Source organism: Meles meles, chromosome 10 (genome assembly GCF_922984935.1).
Source record: "Meles meles chromosome 10, mMelMel3.1 paternal haplotype, whole genome shotgun sequence".
Lineage (NCBI taxonomy): Eukaryota > Metazoa > Chordata > Mammalia > Carnivora > Mustelidae > Meles > Meles meles.
The window spans coordinates 8,697,476-8,717,549 of record NC_060075.1 but is presented as its reverse complement, the minus strand read 5'-3'; the positions used below and the strand labels follow the sequence as shown (position 1 = coordinate 8,717,549).

Here is a 20,074-nt window from a genome sequence, read left to right as displayed (position 1 = left end):
GGGCTTTCTCTAAGAACACCTATTTAAACCTGCAGAAACCACTTCCTTTTAGTTGGAAGTTACTGGTCGGATCCAGACCAAAGATCCTGAAAGTGCAGCAACTTCATCATATAGGGTGGTACATTAAGAAATCCCTGGGATCAAAATGAGAGACGATGAGAAAAATCTGACCATTTCAATATTATTAAGATATCTTCATAGCTCGGGCATAAATTCAATGTGACATACACAGATTTCATCTGAAGTGAGTCTAGAGGTGGTGTGTCTTTGAAACGTAGACCTCAGAAGCATAGGCTTGGGCAGTTAGGGCCAGCTTGGTTTTTGTCCCCGCTCCACCATTTTCTGTGAGCTCTCAAACTTCCTCGTCTGTAAAGTGGAAATGATACTGATGTCAAAAACTTTAATAACCGTGTGAGATAGTTCTCTCAAATTACTTGCCGTGTTGCCTGTCACGTAGTACTCAATAAATGATGATGGTTGCTCTTTACTGGTTTTGATAATAATGGTCTCTACCATATGCCAGTCACGGTGGTCCAAATTGCAAGGAATGAAGTGGAAGGCCAGACAACTGAGTCATTCAGCCAAAGGTACCATAATGCATATGGCAGCTCATTGGGCCTTGTCACGTTTCATGGAAAATGAACAAAAGTAAGTGAATGCTGCCACCTCCTTTGGGTGTACACAGGAGGGATTGAGTGAGAAGAAAAAGGGAGAGAGGAGAATTTCTTTCTTGTCACCTACTGATTATCACGGCGTGTACGATATTCTCACTCAACTGACTGAAGTCCAGTTTGATTATCCTCAGCTTTCCCTTTAATTAGCACTTGATGGCAAGCTAATTATATTTCTCTTTATGACCACTGTCCCGCATAGTCCTTTCGTGGGATAGAACCAAATGAACCAAATCAATTCTTCTGTAGATTGTATGGAAAAACAATTCTCAATCATACAAAGTATTTTTACCAGTGATCTAACACACATGCGTTCTTGGACTCTTCTCTTTGCAAAGCAATTTAATTCTGCTATGTAGATAGTAATATAAATAAGAAGCTATTTCTTTATAAAACAAAATATGTAACAATGAGGCCGCATTTGTGTGGGAATTTCCATAATAGGTTATTGAGTTAAAAAGTATGCTACCAATCAGATTTTGAATTTATCTATCTGTATCTTTATCTATATATATAGATATAGGTATATATATTTATATAGATATCTATATCTTTATGTGTAAAGATATAGATAGATAGATAGATAGATAGATAGATAGAATATCTGTGATAGTAAATGGAGTATGTGGTCAGGCATCTCTGAAGTCCAGTCAATAGTGGTTACTTCTATGGATTATGAGCTTTCTCATAATCCTTGCTTTCTCTGTATTGCATGGAATTTTATAGAATCAGGAAAATAATGGATCTTATTTCCAGTGACAAAGAGTAAGCCAGGGAAGCTGGAGCAAGAGGTATACACATAGTTCATGAACAGTTAAAAAAGAAAAGAAAGAAGAAAACATGATTTAAGCAAAGATATATAAAATAAGAGAAGAGTTAGAGTCAGTGGTCTTTTTGCCCAAAGAAAGACAAATATTTTTCTAGTATACTCCTATGACACTGATTTTTAAACTGCTACTAAATGAAAATCATAAGACAACTGATTCAAAACTGGGAAAGAACTTTTGAAATAATAGAAAAATTGAGGAGACTGTGGGTAAGATAAAATCAAATTAGCTTGTTCAAATCCACAGCTGGAGGTAAAAATCTAGACCTTTTGTCTGTGCAGAGCATGTTTTCTCTTCTCTGCTCATATTAGGGAAACCTCAACCTAATAGTATCTCTGAAAGTCACAACTATCCCAAGAAAATATGTAGTAGACAATGTTAAGTTAAAAATGGTAGACCTCCACTATGTAAACAGAATTTATAAAAAAAAATACTGAAAGAGAACTTGGTATTTCTATTTCCCATACTTGACATATGTTTGGTGAGAAGTAATGCAATATTTGAATATTACATAATATAAATTGGTAATGTTAAACAAAATTTAGCCTCCAGATATGATAACACCCTTTCTATAAAGAGAAGTAATCAGGGTATGAGATTTCCCCAGATGACATATGGAAGGATCTAAGTTTGTTTTTGTTTTTAACAGAATGCTAAAGTTAGCAAAAATCTGAGGTGAAAAATACAGTGCCTATTCAAGTAATGCATGCTGATGAGAGACAAAGCGCCATGCTTCTAAGGGCATCAAAACAAAATATTTCTGCAATCAGCTGCCCAAATTTATGGGAAGTAAAAATAGTGTGTCTGCCACAGCTGTAAAGAAACATTGTAAGGATATTGTTCTCATTGTGTGCCTTTCCTCCCTCCCTGCCTTCCTTCTTTCATTTCTTCTTTCTCCCTTTCTTTCTTTATTGAAGAGGAAATGAGAAAAATCAGGCACAATCTGAGCAATAAAGTATCTGACCTCTGGACATGCTAGATCCCATCCAAGTCTTCCCTTGGTCAGAGTGAGGGAAGGGATGCTACTTAGAGTTCTTGAAGACCTGAAGGGGCTAGACTGACGTCACTGATGAGTCAAGAAGCACCTGAGTCAAGACTTCAGTCTCCTTTTCCTTCAAATGCCTGAAGCTATCCGTTAGGCTAGATGGGAAATAATGCATTATTTGTTCAAGGGGTTTCCCCACTGTCTTGGAAGCAATGTCTAGGAAGTCAGACAAATGGGTCCAGGGGATAATATCAGAAAGCAGTTGGTTGGACATGATAAAATTTAGGAGAATTCACAGGTAGTGGCATACTCCAGCAGGTGAATAAAAGAATTGACAATAGTCAGACATACGGGTGAGCAGAGAGAGCATAAGAAAATTTAGGAGCAGGAGGCAAGATGCAGTCCTGGAGTCCTGAGATGGGACTCGGGACCCAGAAATGGATTCTGCAGAGAGACAGAACGTCTCTGGGAGGAACTGAGATATGACTGGCATGGCCAGGGAGGGTAAAAATCACAATGACCCAGCTTGTCATTCAACATAGTTTGGGCCATACGGAGCAAGGCGGGAGCCTATTGATTGGAAAGAGAGGAGGTCAGACGGAGCTCAGGCCTCTTAAATTTGTCCTGACTATGAGAGGAAGGGTCATAAAACCTGAGGCAGGGTCAACGTGCGGATAGAGGTAATATAGCTCCAGCTTCAGAAGTTAGGAGTTGAAGGCAAAGGACATAAAGAGACCGTGAAGGAGTGTATTCCTCTGAGAATGTGCCTTTCACGGTGGCTTTTCTAGTAAACTATGAAGGAAGATGTTGCTAGAATTGCTGTCCTGAGAGCACTGGCTCCGGAGTCCTTTGTTGTTGTTTTCTGTGTTGTTGTTCTTGTTTTCTGTGTATCAGTATTATGTTTCCAAATGTGTGATAGAAAACATGTATATTTAAAATACAGTGTGTAGTGAAAATTCTCCAACATTATTCTTCCTCAGAGATGCATTTGAATGCCATCTTAATGTCAATGGCATGCATTCTAAATTTCTTTGACCTGGTAAACTCCTGCCCATGTCCCTTTGCCAGAGAGGCCCCTGTCAGCCAGGTTCTCTTCAGAGAGGGACAACTTTGTCTGTCAATAATCTCTTCTGTTCCAGCATGAATTAGTATAGAATTCTTACAGCTAGTCTGACTTCCTGATTGACTGAAATTGTGTGAAAATAAAACTCAAGGCCCATCTGCTTCTTTAGTTTTCATCCAAGATTCCCTGGAAGGGAAGTACACTGGAGACCAAATATTTTCCGTAGTTCTGTGGCCATAGTCTTGGAAGACATCCCACTATGGGAAAATAAAATACTGAATTATTTCAAATGTTAGCAATCTCTCTCTCTCTTCTTTCTCTGTTTCTATTCCTCCTCCTTGTCCTTCTCCTCCTCTATAAAACTTCTAACTTTCCTCAGTGATTTGCCTGATTTAGTCATATTTAATGTTTGCAGAATTATTAGGGCACATGTTCTAATACAACAAGCAGGCTGAGGCTTTGGAATATATAATGTGTAATAACCATTATTATAGTTGGAAATAAAAACAGGTAGTTCATCACAGTAGTCAGCGGGAAATATGTACATATAGCCTGCTGAAAAATTTGATACCCATTGTGGTCTCTGTACTTTGTTTGAGCAAAAAGTACTCTTTCTAGAATGTTCTTAGCCCTCTTTCCACCTGTCTATATTCCCTCAGTTCTTAAGGTCATATGCATTATTTATATGTTACATGATACCATAGGTGATGATGAATCATTCTTTCTTGTGGATACCTGGAATATTTGTCATTCTAGACCAGACATTGGAATTTTTTTTTTTCCTGTAAAAGGTCAGATACTGAATATTTCAGCTTTGGAGATTATATGGTCTCTTTTTGTATAATCTGCTGTGGATTTGAAAGCAGCCATAACTGAGTGAGCATGGCTCTGCTCCAATAAAACTTTATTTACAAAAATGAGCTGGGGGCCACATTTTGGCCAGTAGGACACAGTGTGTAGACTCCACTACTTGAAAATGCTTGGAGTTTTTAGAACTTGAGAGAAGGTTAGCTAATGTGCTCATATTATGAGTGAGTCATCAGTACAAAGAGGGTTAAGTGACATACTCAGAGTCACACATTTATGTTGGAGCCAACAGTAACAAGCAAATCACTAAACAACAGCCCTGCATTTTAAATGTATCTATTAAATGTAGTCTGGTGGTGGGTCTCATGGAGGGCACCTATTGCATGTAGCACTGGGTGTGGTGCATAAACAATGAATTCTGGAACACTGCAAAGAAATTTAAAAAAATAAATGAAAATTAAAAAAAATAAATGTATCTATTACTTTCAGTACTTGATTTTATTTTATTCAGCACTGAATTACAAATTGTTTGATATTATCCCCTTATTTCATGCTTAATTACTTTATGTGGGTCTATATATTATTGGACTCATGGAGAAATGGGTTATTTTTCGATTGCCTAAAGTAGCTAGAACAGCACAAGGCACAGAGTAAGATCTCAATGAATATTTGTGATTAAAGTCTTCCAGGAGAACATACAGTACACATAGCATTATTCTTACTTAAATATGTGGCTGTGGATTATATATCTGAATTTAGAAGGATGTAATATAGCCAATGTTTAAATTCTGATAATAATAATCTTGCAGCTACCTAAAAAAAAAAACCCACAAAAAATTTCTTATAGTCCCCTATATGCTTTTAGCTTCCTAATCACAATTTTATTCTAATTTTGTTATTCTGATTTATATGATTTTTTAAATTAATGAAAAATTTAAAATTCAGTATGAGGATGATCAATTTGTTGTGGAAGTACAAAGTCTTTAGATATAATAAGGATAAACTATGTTTAGGTTTTATACATGCTATATTTAAGTTCTAAATTTAAAGTAGCTAATGGATCATTTAATCAATTATTCATCCACTTCATTTTAATTACTCTCAATGTAACATTATATGTATGCATTGAATATTCAATTTTGGAAGATGAGTCACTCATTGTCAGGCATAGGCTAGCCCTATTGAGCAGGTTTAGACTAGAAAACACTTCTGCCCTCACGATCTTACTGATTTCTAACAGAGCTCACCTCATTTCCTTCAGATTACTACTCAGATGTTACCTAATGCAACAGACTCTCCTTGGCAAAGCAGCAAAAAATAGGCATTCTCTATCTCTACCTTAATCCTCTAACCCGCAACCCCTTCTTTCATATTTAACATGTCTAGTATTACCCTATCATCATATGAATTAACTTTTTGCTTTTACCTATTTGTTTTTGTTTTAGTTAGTTTTTCATTCCCACTAGAACATAAATTCCATGACAGTAGTGTTGTCCGTATCATCTACTGTTTTTGCTGTGCCTGGCTCAGCGCTTGGTGTTGGGTGCATGTCGGAATGAAGGAGATAAAAAGGAATGCATGTTAGCACATTCCTAATAAAACGGGAAGTTTGGAAGTAATGATTACTCCAAGTCAATGCAGAACTTTCATCAAAAGGTTATAAAATATTAGATTCAAAAGAGTCAGCACTTAAGAAAATCAAGGTTTTATATTTGTGCTCCCTGGCAGTTCACAGAATAGCAAAAATTTTTAACAATTAAGACAAAAATCCTTCAGTGTAGATTCTTACTTTGTGGATTGGTAGTTTAAAAATAAATTTTATGTTCATCTTTTCATCCTTTTACAGTTAGCTTTCTGGGGAATATATTCATACGCAGATGCCATATTTCCCAGAGGTACTTGCAGCATAACTAAGAAAAATAAGAATCTAACTATATTTTACGAGGATGGATATGTTCATTTTTAACTTTGGATGTGTACACACTTGAGTGGTGAGATAATGAATAATAATTCATTTCCCTGGTATCACTGGGGACTTCACTCTACTTGAGTGACTTTTCAAGAAAACTGGTTCATTCCTTCTGTTGCTTAAGTTTTCTCCCATTTATAAATATCTGAGGGAGAAAGCATTCTAGAATATGTAGTGTAACTCTCTGCCTTATTAAACAGTGCTGAGCGTGTATCAACATTTGTGGAGGATGGAAGACCACCTCTCTGACAATTGGGTGGTATGCCGTCTTGTAACTTGGCAGTGTGTTTTGGGACTCTGCAACCATCAGATTTCATTGGTTCTCTTTCTCGTTCATTCATTCACTCACTCATTCATTCTATGAATGTTTTTAGAGCATGTGCCAAGTACCAGGTGGGGGTCTCATCACTGAGAAGTAAGCATTGAGCAGACTATCAAAAACTTGATTCCCATAGAGCATCCATTCTAGTGGGAGAGAAAGGAAACCAAACAAATGGGTAAAAACATACATTCTAGGAGCTCTGAGTGCTATGAAGTAAAAGAAAGCCAGAAGTGGGGACCAAGCGTTCATTTAGCTGAGTGGACTGGAGAAGCCTGCCTGCAGTAGTGAAAGTGACCTTGAACACCAGAAGGAAGAGCCTTGTGGTAGCTGGAAGAGTAATCCCGAAGGCCATGGCAGGAGCTGGACTGATGTTGCAGTAAGGTGCTGCCCTAGTGGTGGACAGCAATGGACAAGGATGCTGGAGAGAGATGGGACCAGTCCAGTGGCCACCATGGGCCACTGGAGGGCATCAGACTTTATCTGGAGTAACTGAGAGCAAGAGTCAGTGGATATCGTGAGCATAGGAGCTACCTGCCCACTCAGATTTGTAAACATCCCAGAGGCCGCTGTGTGCAGAACGATAGAGAAGCAAGGGAGGAAGGGAGATGACTCTGCAGTCTTTCACAACAGTGATCGCTGATGGCCACTTGGACCAGGTGATGTGACGGGGTAGGATTTGGGGTATTCCAGAATGAGATCATGCAACTCCGGGTGCAGTTTCCAAGAGCGTATGTGTGGACCTAGAAGAGCTCCAAGAGTTGAGTCCTGGGCATTTTAACATTTAGACGTTAGGACAATGGGAGTGATCCATTGAAGGAATCAGAGTAAGCAGTAGTGAGGAAGGAGGAAACACAAAATCTTAATGGCGTGGAAGCCAAGGGAAGAATGGCATCAAGGGTTCATCTGGTCCCAGTGCCATTGATTGGTCGTATGGTGGGAACTGGTTAATTTCTCAGATGGCCGTGCTTTCCAGGATGGTGATTATTCTTGTTCACCCTTACTGACCCCTATTTCTGAGGCTTTTTAACTTTGGTAGGATTCGTCCTAGTCTTCTCTCCTCTAATCTCTGTTTCTAATCAATGTTTCTAATCCTCTACCCCTATAATGAATAAATCCCTGAAGATTTCCAGAGGATGCCAGCTTTTCCAAAGCGTGTCATATAAACACCACCACCTTTCCTCATGACTCTTAGCAGGTCAGCATTGAGGCCCTTCAGCATAAAGCTTTTTATCATAGCTCCAACTCTTAAAAAGCAGGCGTTTAAATTATCACAGTTGAATTTTCTAAATTCTGATCATTTGCTAAACGCAGTATCATAGATTTTGACATTTGTGCTGTAATCCACAAGTATTTTAACTAAAATGTACCAGTCCTTATTTTTAAATATTTAATCTTTTTTTTCTTTTATTTTCAGAAAAATGTGATGAACCGCTTGTGTCTGGACTCTCCCATGTAGCTTTCAGCAGCTCATCATCCATGTCTGGGAGCTACTCTCCGGGCTACGCCAAGATCAACAAGCGAGGGGGTAAGACACAATTGATTTCCTTCATCAGTAAATGTGTTAAATAAGGATATGTTGTATTTAAACCTGCTTTTCTAAAATATATTTTATTTAAAAAGTGCAATAGCTATAAATAGACACCTCATAAATATTATAAACCTCTTTTGTAGTCACTATTGGGGGGTGATGAAAGAAAATTTGGGTTGGAAGTAAGAGATGGTAAATTAAAGGGGAAGAGTGTTTTAGAGTTTGTACATGATAATGAATCCCAAATGATATAAAATTTCTGAGTTAAGGGAGTTCTTGTTCATCAGAAAATCATGTTTTAAAAAAGTTACAATGAACTGATTTCAAATATGTATACAGTGAATGAAAAAATACTCTGTATTCACTACTTATTTTTTGTTTTTAGTAACATATGAACAGTATCCATTGAACAGATAGGATAAAAAAAAGTGATCCTTGGTACTGTCTGTCCCCAGGACTCAGAATTTAATTTTGTCATTAAAGGTGTTATAAAAAATAGTTATACGTTTGCAACTAAAATTTGAGTTTTGGATTTTAAAGTAATAGTATAGGTTGTAATCCATAGGGCAGCAATAGATAACAATCCATAGAAAATGATTAAGGACAGAAACTTAAAACTCTCTTGCTTCAAAGAAACACTGATATAAATAACAATGAAGAACAACTTGAAAAGAAAAAATATTTTCTTGGATAAATATGAATCAACCCACAAGGACCATAATTTGTCTTCAATAAAACTGGAGATACTAAATTCACATCACAGCCAATTCAAAGAAAAAAAATATATATAGATAGAAGGAAAAAGCAAGGGAGGAAGGGAAGGAAAACGGAAGGAAAGAAACATAAAGAAGCGAAGATGGAAAAAAAGGGAGAGAGAGAGAGAGAACAGGGGAAACCCAAAAGGAGAGAGAAAAAAGAGGAGAAGGAAGAAAAAATGACATGTGAAAAGAGAGGAAGGGATATCAGAGAGATTCAGAAAGATCAAAAGGGAGAAGAAAATACGCCAGAAAAGGGTAGAATAATATACACAGAAATTCACAGGTCTACGAAGGCACCTTAATTAGTAAAAAGACTGGTGAAAGATACACAGGCAAAAGTGGAGGAATACAAATTTAAAATATATGCTGCTTTGATATAAAAGTAGTGTTAATTAGCTGCTCTTTTTTTGCAGTTAATTTTCCTCTTTTCTAAATTACAGTATAATTGGCATGTAATGTATTAGCTTCAGGTACACAGTATAATGATTTTATATATATTGCAAAATTGATCACCACAGTAAGTCTAGTTCACGTCTCTCACCATGCCTACTTACCATTTTTTTTTCTTGTATGTGGACTCTTAGGAACTCTCAAATATGTAGTACAGTATTATTAACTATATGACTTACTGACAATTGATACCTTTTGACCTTTTTCACCCTCTTTACTGGGAACTCCCTCTGAGAACTACCAGTCTGTTCTCTGCTTCGAAGTGGTTGCTCTTTTTATAATATGATATTTGTCCCGTTATGGTCATGACAGAGTTGGTGAATTACTGTAAGTTACCAAAAATGTTGCTTAAAGATGTCAAAGTAATGAGAATTTTAATTCATTCCTTTTCTATAAGTCATTTTAAACAAACAAGCCAAAAAATGTAGGTAGAAAATCATGAAACACGGAACTGGCCATACCAAATAATAATTATGATGTAGGCCAGTCAAGTACTATTAAATCTGGAGCAAAATGTATGAGAAAGAAGAAATAGCACATGTATTCCTAGATGTCAGGGGGATACCAAATTCCCTGAAGGAGGTCCTGACATTGAGAGATCAACTTTAATGAGAAGAAATAGGGTCACAGAATATTTCCTTAGAAGGTTTCATGAATTTTATACCCAGAGAATCTGGGCAAGTCAGGTTGCCTCAAGCACATAAGCCCTTTGGGAACACAAATGGTACAATATAATCAACAATGAGATATGGGAAATAAAAAGAATGAAGAAACCATGGCCAAAAGCCTGGTGCTGAGCAGTGAATCCATTTAAATATAGACCATAAGTAAACAATTTAAGAACTATGGATGTAAAACAGAGTATAAATTTTATAGATGCAAGAATGTAAGAATACCAAATTATGGGAAATAAAAGATGTATGTAAAATGTATGTAAAAAGATGTATTTAAAATAGTGCAAGGTGCCACTTTGAATTACTTAGAGCTATTTACCTACTCCTATATGTAGAGTGAGGTATCTGAAATTAAACTTTTAAAAGTTAACTTTTTTTTAAACCTGGTGGGTGGGATTTGAAGAATGTCTTTACTATCTTTATGATAGGTTTCTCTAGTTTATAGAATGGAAATATCTATACCTACATATTTATATAGATAGATTTATAGATACAGTGTATATCCAAAAAAAGTTATTTCAAAAGCAAAAGAATATAAACAAAGTTTATGGCTTTATAGTTGTTTGACCAACAGCTCATCTCTATTTGACTATCAATATGATACATTGTCATGCATGGGCATGAAGGCGGGACATAGAGGTTCACTGGGAGAAATCATCCTCTGTTCTATAGTTACAGTTACACTTGTTTTTCACCCATTTTATCAACATTAGTTCTTCTGGGGCTTAAGTTGCTTAGTCTTTGGTTCCCAAAGACCCCTTTTGCTTATCAGTGGTATGTTGTGTATACTTGCATATAATTCCTCTCCTACTCCATCACATAACAATCTTCCTGACTGTTTAGGACTGTCCCACACTGGTCAGATCTCCACTCCTCATGCTGCTGTACCTCTTAAGTGTACATACGAGCCATCCATGTGCGGAGCTGGCCTTAACCCTAGTTGATGATCTCAGTATGGGTCAAGGTAGCAAGCATCAAAGAGGAGAGTTATTTCCTCTACAAGGAAAAAAAAAAGAGGAAAAAAAAAAAGAAATCTACATGTGGTTATTTTCATAATAAATGGAGTTTTTTCTCCTTAGTAAAGTTCATATGCAAACACTCTTGGGAGAGGAGCCATGTTGACTGAAATTCATGCTAAGGCATAAATGGCTAATAACCCACATTGATTAAGAATGTATTTTTTGTTACTGCAGTAAAATATTATGCTTCTCAAGGACAGATAAAGGCAGAGTCTTCCAAAGGCAGTAAATTTAAAAATATATATATACATATATATTTTTAATATATATTTATAGATATAAAGATATGTATCTTTATTTATTTATATAAAAATAAAAAATAGAAAGATATATTTGTATAAGATATATAAATCTTTTTATTTTCATATATATAATACACATTTTTATATTTATACATTTATATATCTATCTTATATATATATCTTACTGGATATATATTTTTTTTCTTACTTCACTATTAGCAAGAATCAACTGACACAAACACCATATAAGCATCCAAAAGCAAGAAGTTCATACGCTAACAGAGAAGGATAAAATAACTTACCAACGATACAAATACAGAAAAGGACAAATTCAGTTGAGCATTATGTTGATTAACATTCTTCAAGTTTTATCATTTATTTAAATGATAGTCCTCAAATAAAGATTGAGTTTTTGAATACATAGAAAATCAAAGTATAATACAAATATGCATTCAGATGACAGATTGACATATATTTTAAAATATATTTTAAATATTTTAAAATATGTTTAGTTTTTGGGTCCCCATAGTATAAATCCATCTGCTGCAACCTTGATGTCAGGGGCTGGTTTATGACAAAACTAAGGGGAAATGTGATGCTTCCGTGGATAATCCACATATAATTCTATGATGTCTTTTGGAGCTTACTACAGCTTTTTGTTTTTGTTTTTGCTTGTTTGTTTTATAAAAATACTAACCCCCTGCGATCTATCTTCTGGATTTATCTCCCTATTCTTAATTCACTACAGGCATCCCGTTTTTGTGTCATTCTATGTCAATAGCAATTAGATGGGTTAATCTTTCCAAAGGTTAGCAAAGATACTAAATCTTTGAGAGCCTTGTTTACGGAAAACAGTACCTTACATTTATATAGTATTTTATAGATTATAAAATGCTCCTCATTGTTCAATGTCCCCTGATCTTCACAAAACCTTGTTAGATAGAATATTAAGTTAGAGATGCCAGTCATTTCTTCTGCCAGACTTGCAACTTTCCAGTTCACCTGCTTTTGTAGAAATCATCTTCTTTCTCCTGCCCCTAGGGGTCATTGTTCCGTCACATGGTCCTCTTCTCCCAGATTAGAGCTGTTCATGCTCGAGGTTGCCAGTGGGAGCAATATTGGTACTGCACTGGAATTAGCCCAAAGATGGAACCTAAAAAGCTGGAAGATATAAGCCAAGTTTGATTTATGCTTATAGCCAGAGCAACCCAGTCAGGAAAAGCTTAGAGTTTCCTGAGTGAAGTGGGTCTTGACTGCTTTTCTTTCTTTTTACCATCTTACCATTTAGTTTTCCTCAGTAGACCCTTCAACACTTGCTGCTCTTCAGAGACTTTTTTCAAAGACTTGCTTCCTGGCCATTCCTTTCCTTTTAGAAACCTGTCATCTTCTCTATTAAACCAAAGGTCAAGGAGGTATTGTGGTGGTGTTGTTTTGAGGATATTTATCCTTTATTTCTTCCAGCAGGGAGAACAGATTGCATTTGTAAGCCACATAATTGATAATCACTTCTGGGAGGAATATGTGTATAATAGACATCTGGAAAGACTGCTGGAACAGATCTCTTAATGTCCACACATGTGTCTTAAAAAGAACTACAGTCTTTACCTTCCCTTAAAAGACACTGCTGAAGTTAATAATTGCTGCCATGCCTCAAGAACTTGGCTTGGTCAAATCATTGTCCTTATAATTTTCTGCCTCCTGTTGGCCAAGAGGGAGCGTTGGTAATTAGCATAAGACTGACCTCCTCTACTTACACTTCCATACTTACACACGTTGGACCGCCTCTTGCAGGCTCCTGAGTGGCTCTGCAAATCATCATTCTTCACTGCTCTTCAGAGGTCTTTCCTGCTTCTGGAAAACAAATTTTTCTCCCCTTTATTGCATCCTCAATCTCCTGTCCCTGAGTTACATTTGTAAAATACCTCTTCTTCCTCTGCTTTCTTTTCTTCCCTGTTCTGCTTTAAATATTAACAAGATCTGTCACTACTAATTAGACTGTAACCAATAACAGTACTGAGCTAGGGAAGCAATCGCAATGCTTCTGGGAGGACATTGTCCCTCTTTACGTCAGTAATGCCTCGTACTGGTGCTCTTCTGCTCACTCCAGTCCCTCACTCATTCCTGTTCCATACTGCCCCCTTCTGGCAGCATTTTTTTTTTTTAAGATTTTATTTATTTATTTGACAGAGAGAGATCACAAGTAGACAGAGAGGCAGGCAGAGAGAGAGAGGGAAGCAGGCTTGCTGCTGAGCAGAGAGCCCGATGCGGGGCTTGATCCCAGGACCCTTAGATCATGACCCGAGCCGAAGGCAGCGGCTCAACCCACTGAGCCACCCAGGCGCCCCTCTGGCAGCATTTTTAAACCATTATTAGGAAACGCTTCCCTTAGAATCATCAAGGGTTAGATTATGAAATAACACTGAGTTCCCAACTGTTGAAAATTTTTTTTAAGATTTTATCTATATATTTGATAGAGAGAGCATGATCTGGGGCACAGGGGAAGAGGGAGAAGCAGATTCCTTGCTGAGCAGGAAGCCAGACTTGGGGTTTGTTCCCTCAACCCTGAGATCATGACCTGAGCCAAAGATAGATGCTTACCTGACTGAGCCACCCAGGCAGAACAACAACCCCCCCCCCCAAACTGCTGAACTTCTGTCCATGTTGGCAGATTCCATTCCACCATTTCCCCCCTTTCTCTTCTCCAGCCTCTACCACTTACTGCTTCTCATAATCTGTTCCTTTTCCCGCTCAATGAGCATTCATTATTACTTTAGTGTGAATTTGTTAGTTGTGTTACTTCTTCTAGGAGAATTTGCCTTTAAGAGCAGATCTGTGGGAGCAGGAAAATCTCAAGGACTGATTTTCTAATGTAGCATTTTAGAATATTTGCCATTCCTATTTGGACTGGCCATACTTCTTCATCTTTGACTTAAATTACTCTCCTGAAAACACCTGCTGACTTTGCCAGCTCTGATGCAGTGCTGAGCAGTGAAGAGAGAATGACTTGTATTCATGCATAACTAGATTCCACTATGAAATCAACCAAGGATCAGCATGGGATTAGTCCGCTATCAATCTCGCTGCATCTTGGTTTCTTAATTTCTGTGTTTACTATACAACCTCTCATCCAAACCAGGAACTTTGACAGTGCAAGGGTTCTATTAAAAATTATGCCAGGATAATCTTGCAGGTATGGGCCCCCTATTTATATTTTAAAATGGAATCAACTATACAGCATAGCAGAGCTCTTGTGAAGATTAAATGAAATAGTTTACACAATCTGTGTTGCAATGAAATGTTACTCTTTTTGCCACCAATTACCCTCAACTCTGAAAATCAACAACACAATTATTAGTATTTCAAAGCAAGTGAATACCTTACTCTTGTTGTTACAAAAGCAACACCTCCCTACAAAGTGTTTGCTAGAATTTGCATATTTATCAATGTGTATATTTCCCCTACTATTGTCTCAGAAAAAAATCATAACTGAAAGATTAATAAAATAACATTTTAAATAATTTTAATAAGTTCTGCATAATCAGACTACTGTTTACATTAACTTAAATGTTCCCCAAGTCTTTTCTCCTTAAACTCTTTTCATTTCAGATGAATTTATGCTAGTGATCAGTGTTATTTTGTTCTGATTATCTTTATATCATTTGGTTTAGATCTTACAGAGCCTAATATAATATTTGTTAACTCTATTATCCTCAGAAAAGCCAAAAATAATTGTCTAGACATTAGGGAGAATAAAAAATATTTTCCCCTGGACCCCAAGAAATACTACCTTTTAAAAATAGATTTTAAATGATTTTTTTCTAAAGTTATCAGTAGGTCTTTGTATTCACTTTTCTATTTGGATGACAGTTACCATCTAACTAGCATTGTAAGTTTTAATTTATTCTTTTTACTTTAATTCTCCAATATAAATCAAAATTTGGGCTTTAGTGGGAGCTTTAAAAAATTCAGTGTGCAATACGGGACACATTTGTATCATTGACACTTGTTAAAAATGATAGAACGTTGAAAGCATAGTCGCCAGGGAATGACCCATAAATTTGTTTAGACATGCCTTTTTAATTTGCAAATAATATTGCTGTGTTTCTGCTGTGGCATCATATTTTATAATGTTGGAATTTTAATACCTTCTTTTGTGTTCCCCATAGAAATCCAAGCTGGGTTTTGTAGCATTTCCCTGGAACACTGTTTCCCAAGGTGTGTGATATTAATACGTGCTGTGAACACATACATATGCACACATTTTCACAATAAAATTCTCTGGGCAAATCCTTGTGTTCTAGAGGAATCAGAGAGACTTTCTTTGCCATGCAGCATCTCTGCGTCCAGCAGAACCCACATTCACATTGGCAAATGCTTTTTTAAAATCTAACCAGTCTACACATCATGGATTTTAAACAGGGTTTGCTTAATATACTTAGAAGTACAGATGAGTCCCATGAGTTCACTACTATCTTTGTAAAAATACTACTTTTAAAGATTCTTTGATAAGAGTATGATGGATATGATTTTTATAGAATTAATTGGAGCAAAGGAGTTTTTAGGCTTGGGGCATTTGAGACGAGAAATTTTTGAGTGAATTATTTTTAGGAAGTTTCTAGTTTGCTATGTTTGTACCAACTATCTTAAAATTGCCACTGAGAGGCACCCGAGTGGCTCAATCTGTTAAGTGTCCAACTCTTGGTTTCAGCTCAGGTCATGATCTCATGGGTTGTGGGATCAAGCCCTGCATCAGGCTCCGCGTTCAGAAGGGAATCTGCTTGAAGGTTCTCTCCCTCTGCCCCTCCTCTCTCTCTCAAGTAAATAAATACATGTTTTTTTTTTTTTAAATGTGCCACTGAGAAAATTATGAGGTGGAATAAACAGTACAGTTAAAGTAACCACTGCTACCATCTTTGAAATGGCCCTGGGATATTAATTCTCTAATACTCTCTTTTATCACAATATTAAAAGCTGATTGTCTAAAAGAGTGGGAAATTGTGACTAATCAATTCAGATATTTATAACATATTTTTGTAATACATTCTTCATAATTCTTCTTTACACAGTATTGAAACCCCTCCTGTTTGGTACTTGTCCTGTAAAGTTTAGGACATATGGAGTGGGAAAACGTCACATCTGCACCAACAAAGAAATATATTTAAATAAATATTTATTTTGAGAAGATGTACAGGCTAAATATATTTTTGTTGATTTCTTGGTGCAGAGTTAGAGAAAGTAGGTTTCCCTTCTGCTTTTGGGGACATCTCGGGCCACTTCCTCTCTTTACTTAATTGCCCTAAATTCCTCACTTCTGTCCTAAGAAACTTGGACTAGATCATCTCCCAACACCTCACCTTGTGGCCAAGATTAACCACAATGCCTTGGTTTCTATCTTAATGGAACACTGCAGATTCTTACTGCTTGTTCCTCTGTGCATAGATGTACTTTCCCAAATAAAATTTAAAATAGCCAAGATAACTGAAAGAAACTATTTATCAAATAAAGTTTTTACAAGTTGAATATTTCTTTTGAAACCATTCCAGAATACACACCAATTGTATATTTTGGAGATTAAATGTTCATTTACTCTTTTGATATTTACTAATTTTGTTCAGAGAGGCTTTAATATTTTTCACATCTCTGCCAAGAAGGTGGAGAATTTATGTGAGTGATTTGTACTGTACCTGAAGTATTCATCTTAAAACAGAATTCTTCACACAATATCCAAGGCATTTCTTTAACATATCACTGCACAAATGTTCAACTCTCAAAGAATATTTTCTGAATGAATGAACAAATATATTGAAGCATATTTATTGTACATATTATCCTATTCTTTTTAAACTTCAGACGTTCATAGTTTTTATGTTGGGATGACTTGTTAAACCAAGAGTGAGTATTTGTTAACATTTTTCAGTTTCCAAAGAATTATCTCACAGTTTATTTCATCACTGACATAGCTACCTTTAGGTCCATACAATAATAGGTAATAAATAACAGTAGCAAACATTGTTATTGTCATTGTAAAGTAAAACAATTATCCGTTTTTTAGAACCGGCATGCAGTTGAGAGGTGGCCCCAGGGTATCAGTGTTCTTCCGGTGCTTTTGAAATTGTGCAACAGTTGCCATCAGGATAATGATATCCAGTAAAGCATGCTCCTCTTATCTCACGATATTCCTCTCATGGATGAAGCCTTCACTTTGAGCGGTTGCATCCATCTGGTAACAGGTGCCTTTGGGTAACAGAACACATTCCGTCAGTCCTTATAGCTTGTGTGTGGTTCATAAGGAATACATTCTGCGTGTCACTTACAGCAGTATAAACTAAGAGAAGAAACAAAGGCCGGGAACGAGCAGGGCATGTCCGCCAGTCACTGTCTGGGACACTCACATCAGCTGATTCCCAGAAGGACACTCCCCAGTGAGGGGCACTGCACACAGGGTCCACTCGTTCAACAGGGTTAGGATAAAAAAAAAAAAAAAAAAAAAAAAGGGACATATGAAAAATATACTTCAAATCCTATAGTTTCATTTCCTCTGTTCCAGATGAGTGACTCTCCATCATTCTTCAGTATTTACAGTAGTCCCCATGAATCTGTGGGGGATACGTTCCAAGATCCCCACTGGATGCCCCAAATAGTGGCTAGTACTGAACTCTATGTATACTATGTCTTTTCCCATATATACATACCTGTGATAAATTTATAAATTGGGCAGAGTAAGAGATTAACAGTAAGAACTAGTAATAAGAAAGAACACTTAACACGCTATAATAAAATTCATGTGAATGTGGTCTCTTTCTCCCAACATAGCTTCTTGTCCTGTCCTCACCCTTCTTCTTACGATGACGAGAGATAATATAATACCTGGGTGAGGAGAGGAGGGGTGTTGAATGACGTAGACAGTGTCACGTAGTGTTGGGCTAGTAATGCCCTTCTGGTAGCACCTCAGAAGGAGGACATCTCCTTCTGGACAATGGTTTACCATGGGTGATTAAAACCACAGAAAGGGAAACCATAGACTGGGAAGAGAGAGTTCCATACATTTTTCCCTATTTGCTTCCTTCCCCTTATTTCACTTAAAAAGCAGGAAAAAAAAAAAAGCCAGGCCAAATCATTTCCAAGGCTACTGAGAGGATTTAATTTAGTGATGGCTCTATTAGCAACCTGGTTAGGTCATACTTATTAGAATGAATTAGACCCATGTCTTAATACCTTTAGCAAATTAATGACTCTTTTCACACATTTTTCTTTGAGAAGAATTAAAAAAAATAGAATTTCCTCTCTTTTATACTCATGCCTTCCAAAACTAATTTTAAAAATATTGCCACTAATAACGATTCAAAGCCGTTCAGCCTTTCTTAGTCTACTGCCTTTTCTATATTCTGCAAATGAGCAATCAACACTGTTTACTCTCCCCTTGCTTTAAAACCAAGATATATGCTTGACGTGAATACTGCTGACAATAAACCATGACATTTAAGACAGTCTACTTTTATTGTTCTTGCCTCTTTGACGTTAAAATGTAAACTCAAAATGCAGAAAGCTTTACTCCTCAGGTTTTCACCCAAAGGTCACTTTTATTTTACTTTTTCTTAGCTATTTTTATTTTCTTCACAATGCAAGGAATTTATATTGAATGTTTTTCTTTGGCTCTGGCTTCCTTCTCAGCAGCTTCTAGAATTTTGTTCCTCCGTATCTGTTTTCCCACTTAAAAATCGGTGGGCCCTGCTATTTATTTCAGTTGGAGGAGTGTTGTTTATTTCAGTTGCCTGGATCATAACCGTTCCCTCCGTATCACCAGACATCTGCAGTCAGGTGGACGGTTCTACCATCAAGGTGAATTATTTTGTATTAGAAGGCTTGTGCCTCAACATATGTATGGACAATGTATAATTACACGTGTTTTATGGATTTTCCCCTTGTTAGTATCTGGCACATAGGTATTTTAGTGGATTATTAATTTGAGTTTTTTTGTTTGTTTTGCCTTCACGTGATGCTCAGAATACTAGATAAGCCTTACAGTCTCCACTGTTCAAGTGATGAAAACTCTTGTTTACTTCCCTTTTCTCTTTCTCCCTGAGTGTTCAAGGGAGAGTGGAGGTCGAAACCACGAAACCACGTGCTTCTGTAGTTTCTGTGCTTCCCGGACAGTAGACATTCCTGAGTGATTGCTAGAGTTTCTTCTTTTCACATGTTGACGAGGCCATAGGGCCCAAGTGGGATTCCCAGAAGGAAGCTGCTGAATTCCAGCTCAGAAATGGTACGAACTGGAGAAAGATTTAGACACGGCCGATGTGAGGACACTTCTCATCACGGTAGGGCTGCTGAGTCACAGCAAAGGAGTCCCAGGGGGGCCAAAAAAACGAGAGGTCATCCCCCTGGCCTGCCTCCGCCCCAGTCTTCCCCACCTAAATTCAAACGGTGTTAAATTACGAGCACTTTCCATCGGCCTCCAAATTTTTATGATATAGATTGTTCTGTAGACACGTCTTCAGCATCTAATGCTGCTGGTCCTCCAGGAGGACAGGTGTCTCCTTTCCAACAAGTCATCACCGGCAGCAAATGGGGTATCCCTCTCCATTCTTTGAGGGATGTTGTTTTCTATCTTAGAACTTAGCATATCGTATTGTAGACCTATTTGCCTGACCATGTGAGGCTGGGTGTTAAACTGATTCACATCCTGTGTCTCATGCGTCCGTGTACAGCCGACGTCTAGCATGATGCCTCACACAGAGCGGATACTCAGCAGACTCTGA

At 37.1% G+C, this 20,074-nt stretch overlaps 1 protein-coding gene across 1 annotated transcript in view; it reads left to right on the top strand.

The window, feature by feature from the left end:
• The window catches only part of CNTNAP2 (contactin associated protein 2), a 1,946,064-nt gene that overhangs the window by 572,999 nt on the left and 1,352,991 nt on the right, over positions 1–20,074 (top strand). Inside the window, exon 2 of the mRNA XM_046020922.1 lies at positions 8,059–8,169. Within this exon, the coding sequence (XP_045876878.1) occupies positions 8,059–8,169 (111 nt within the window). The remainder of the gene's footprint in view (positions 1–8,058; positions 8,170–20,074) is intronic.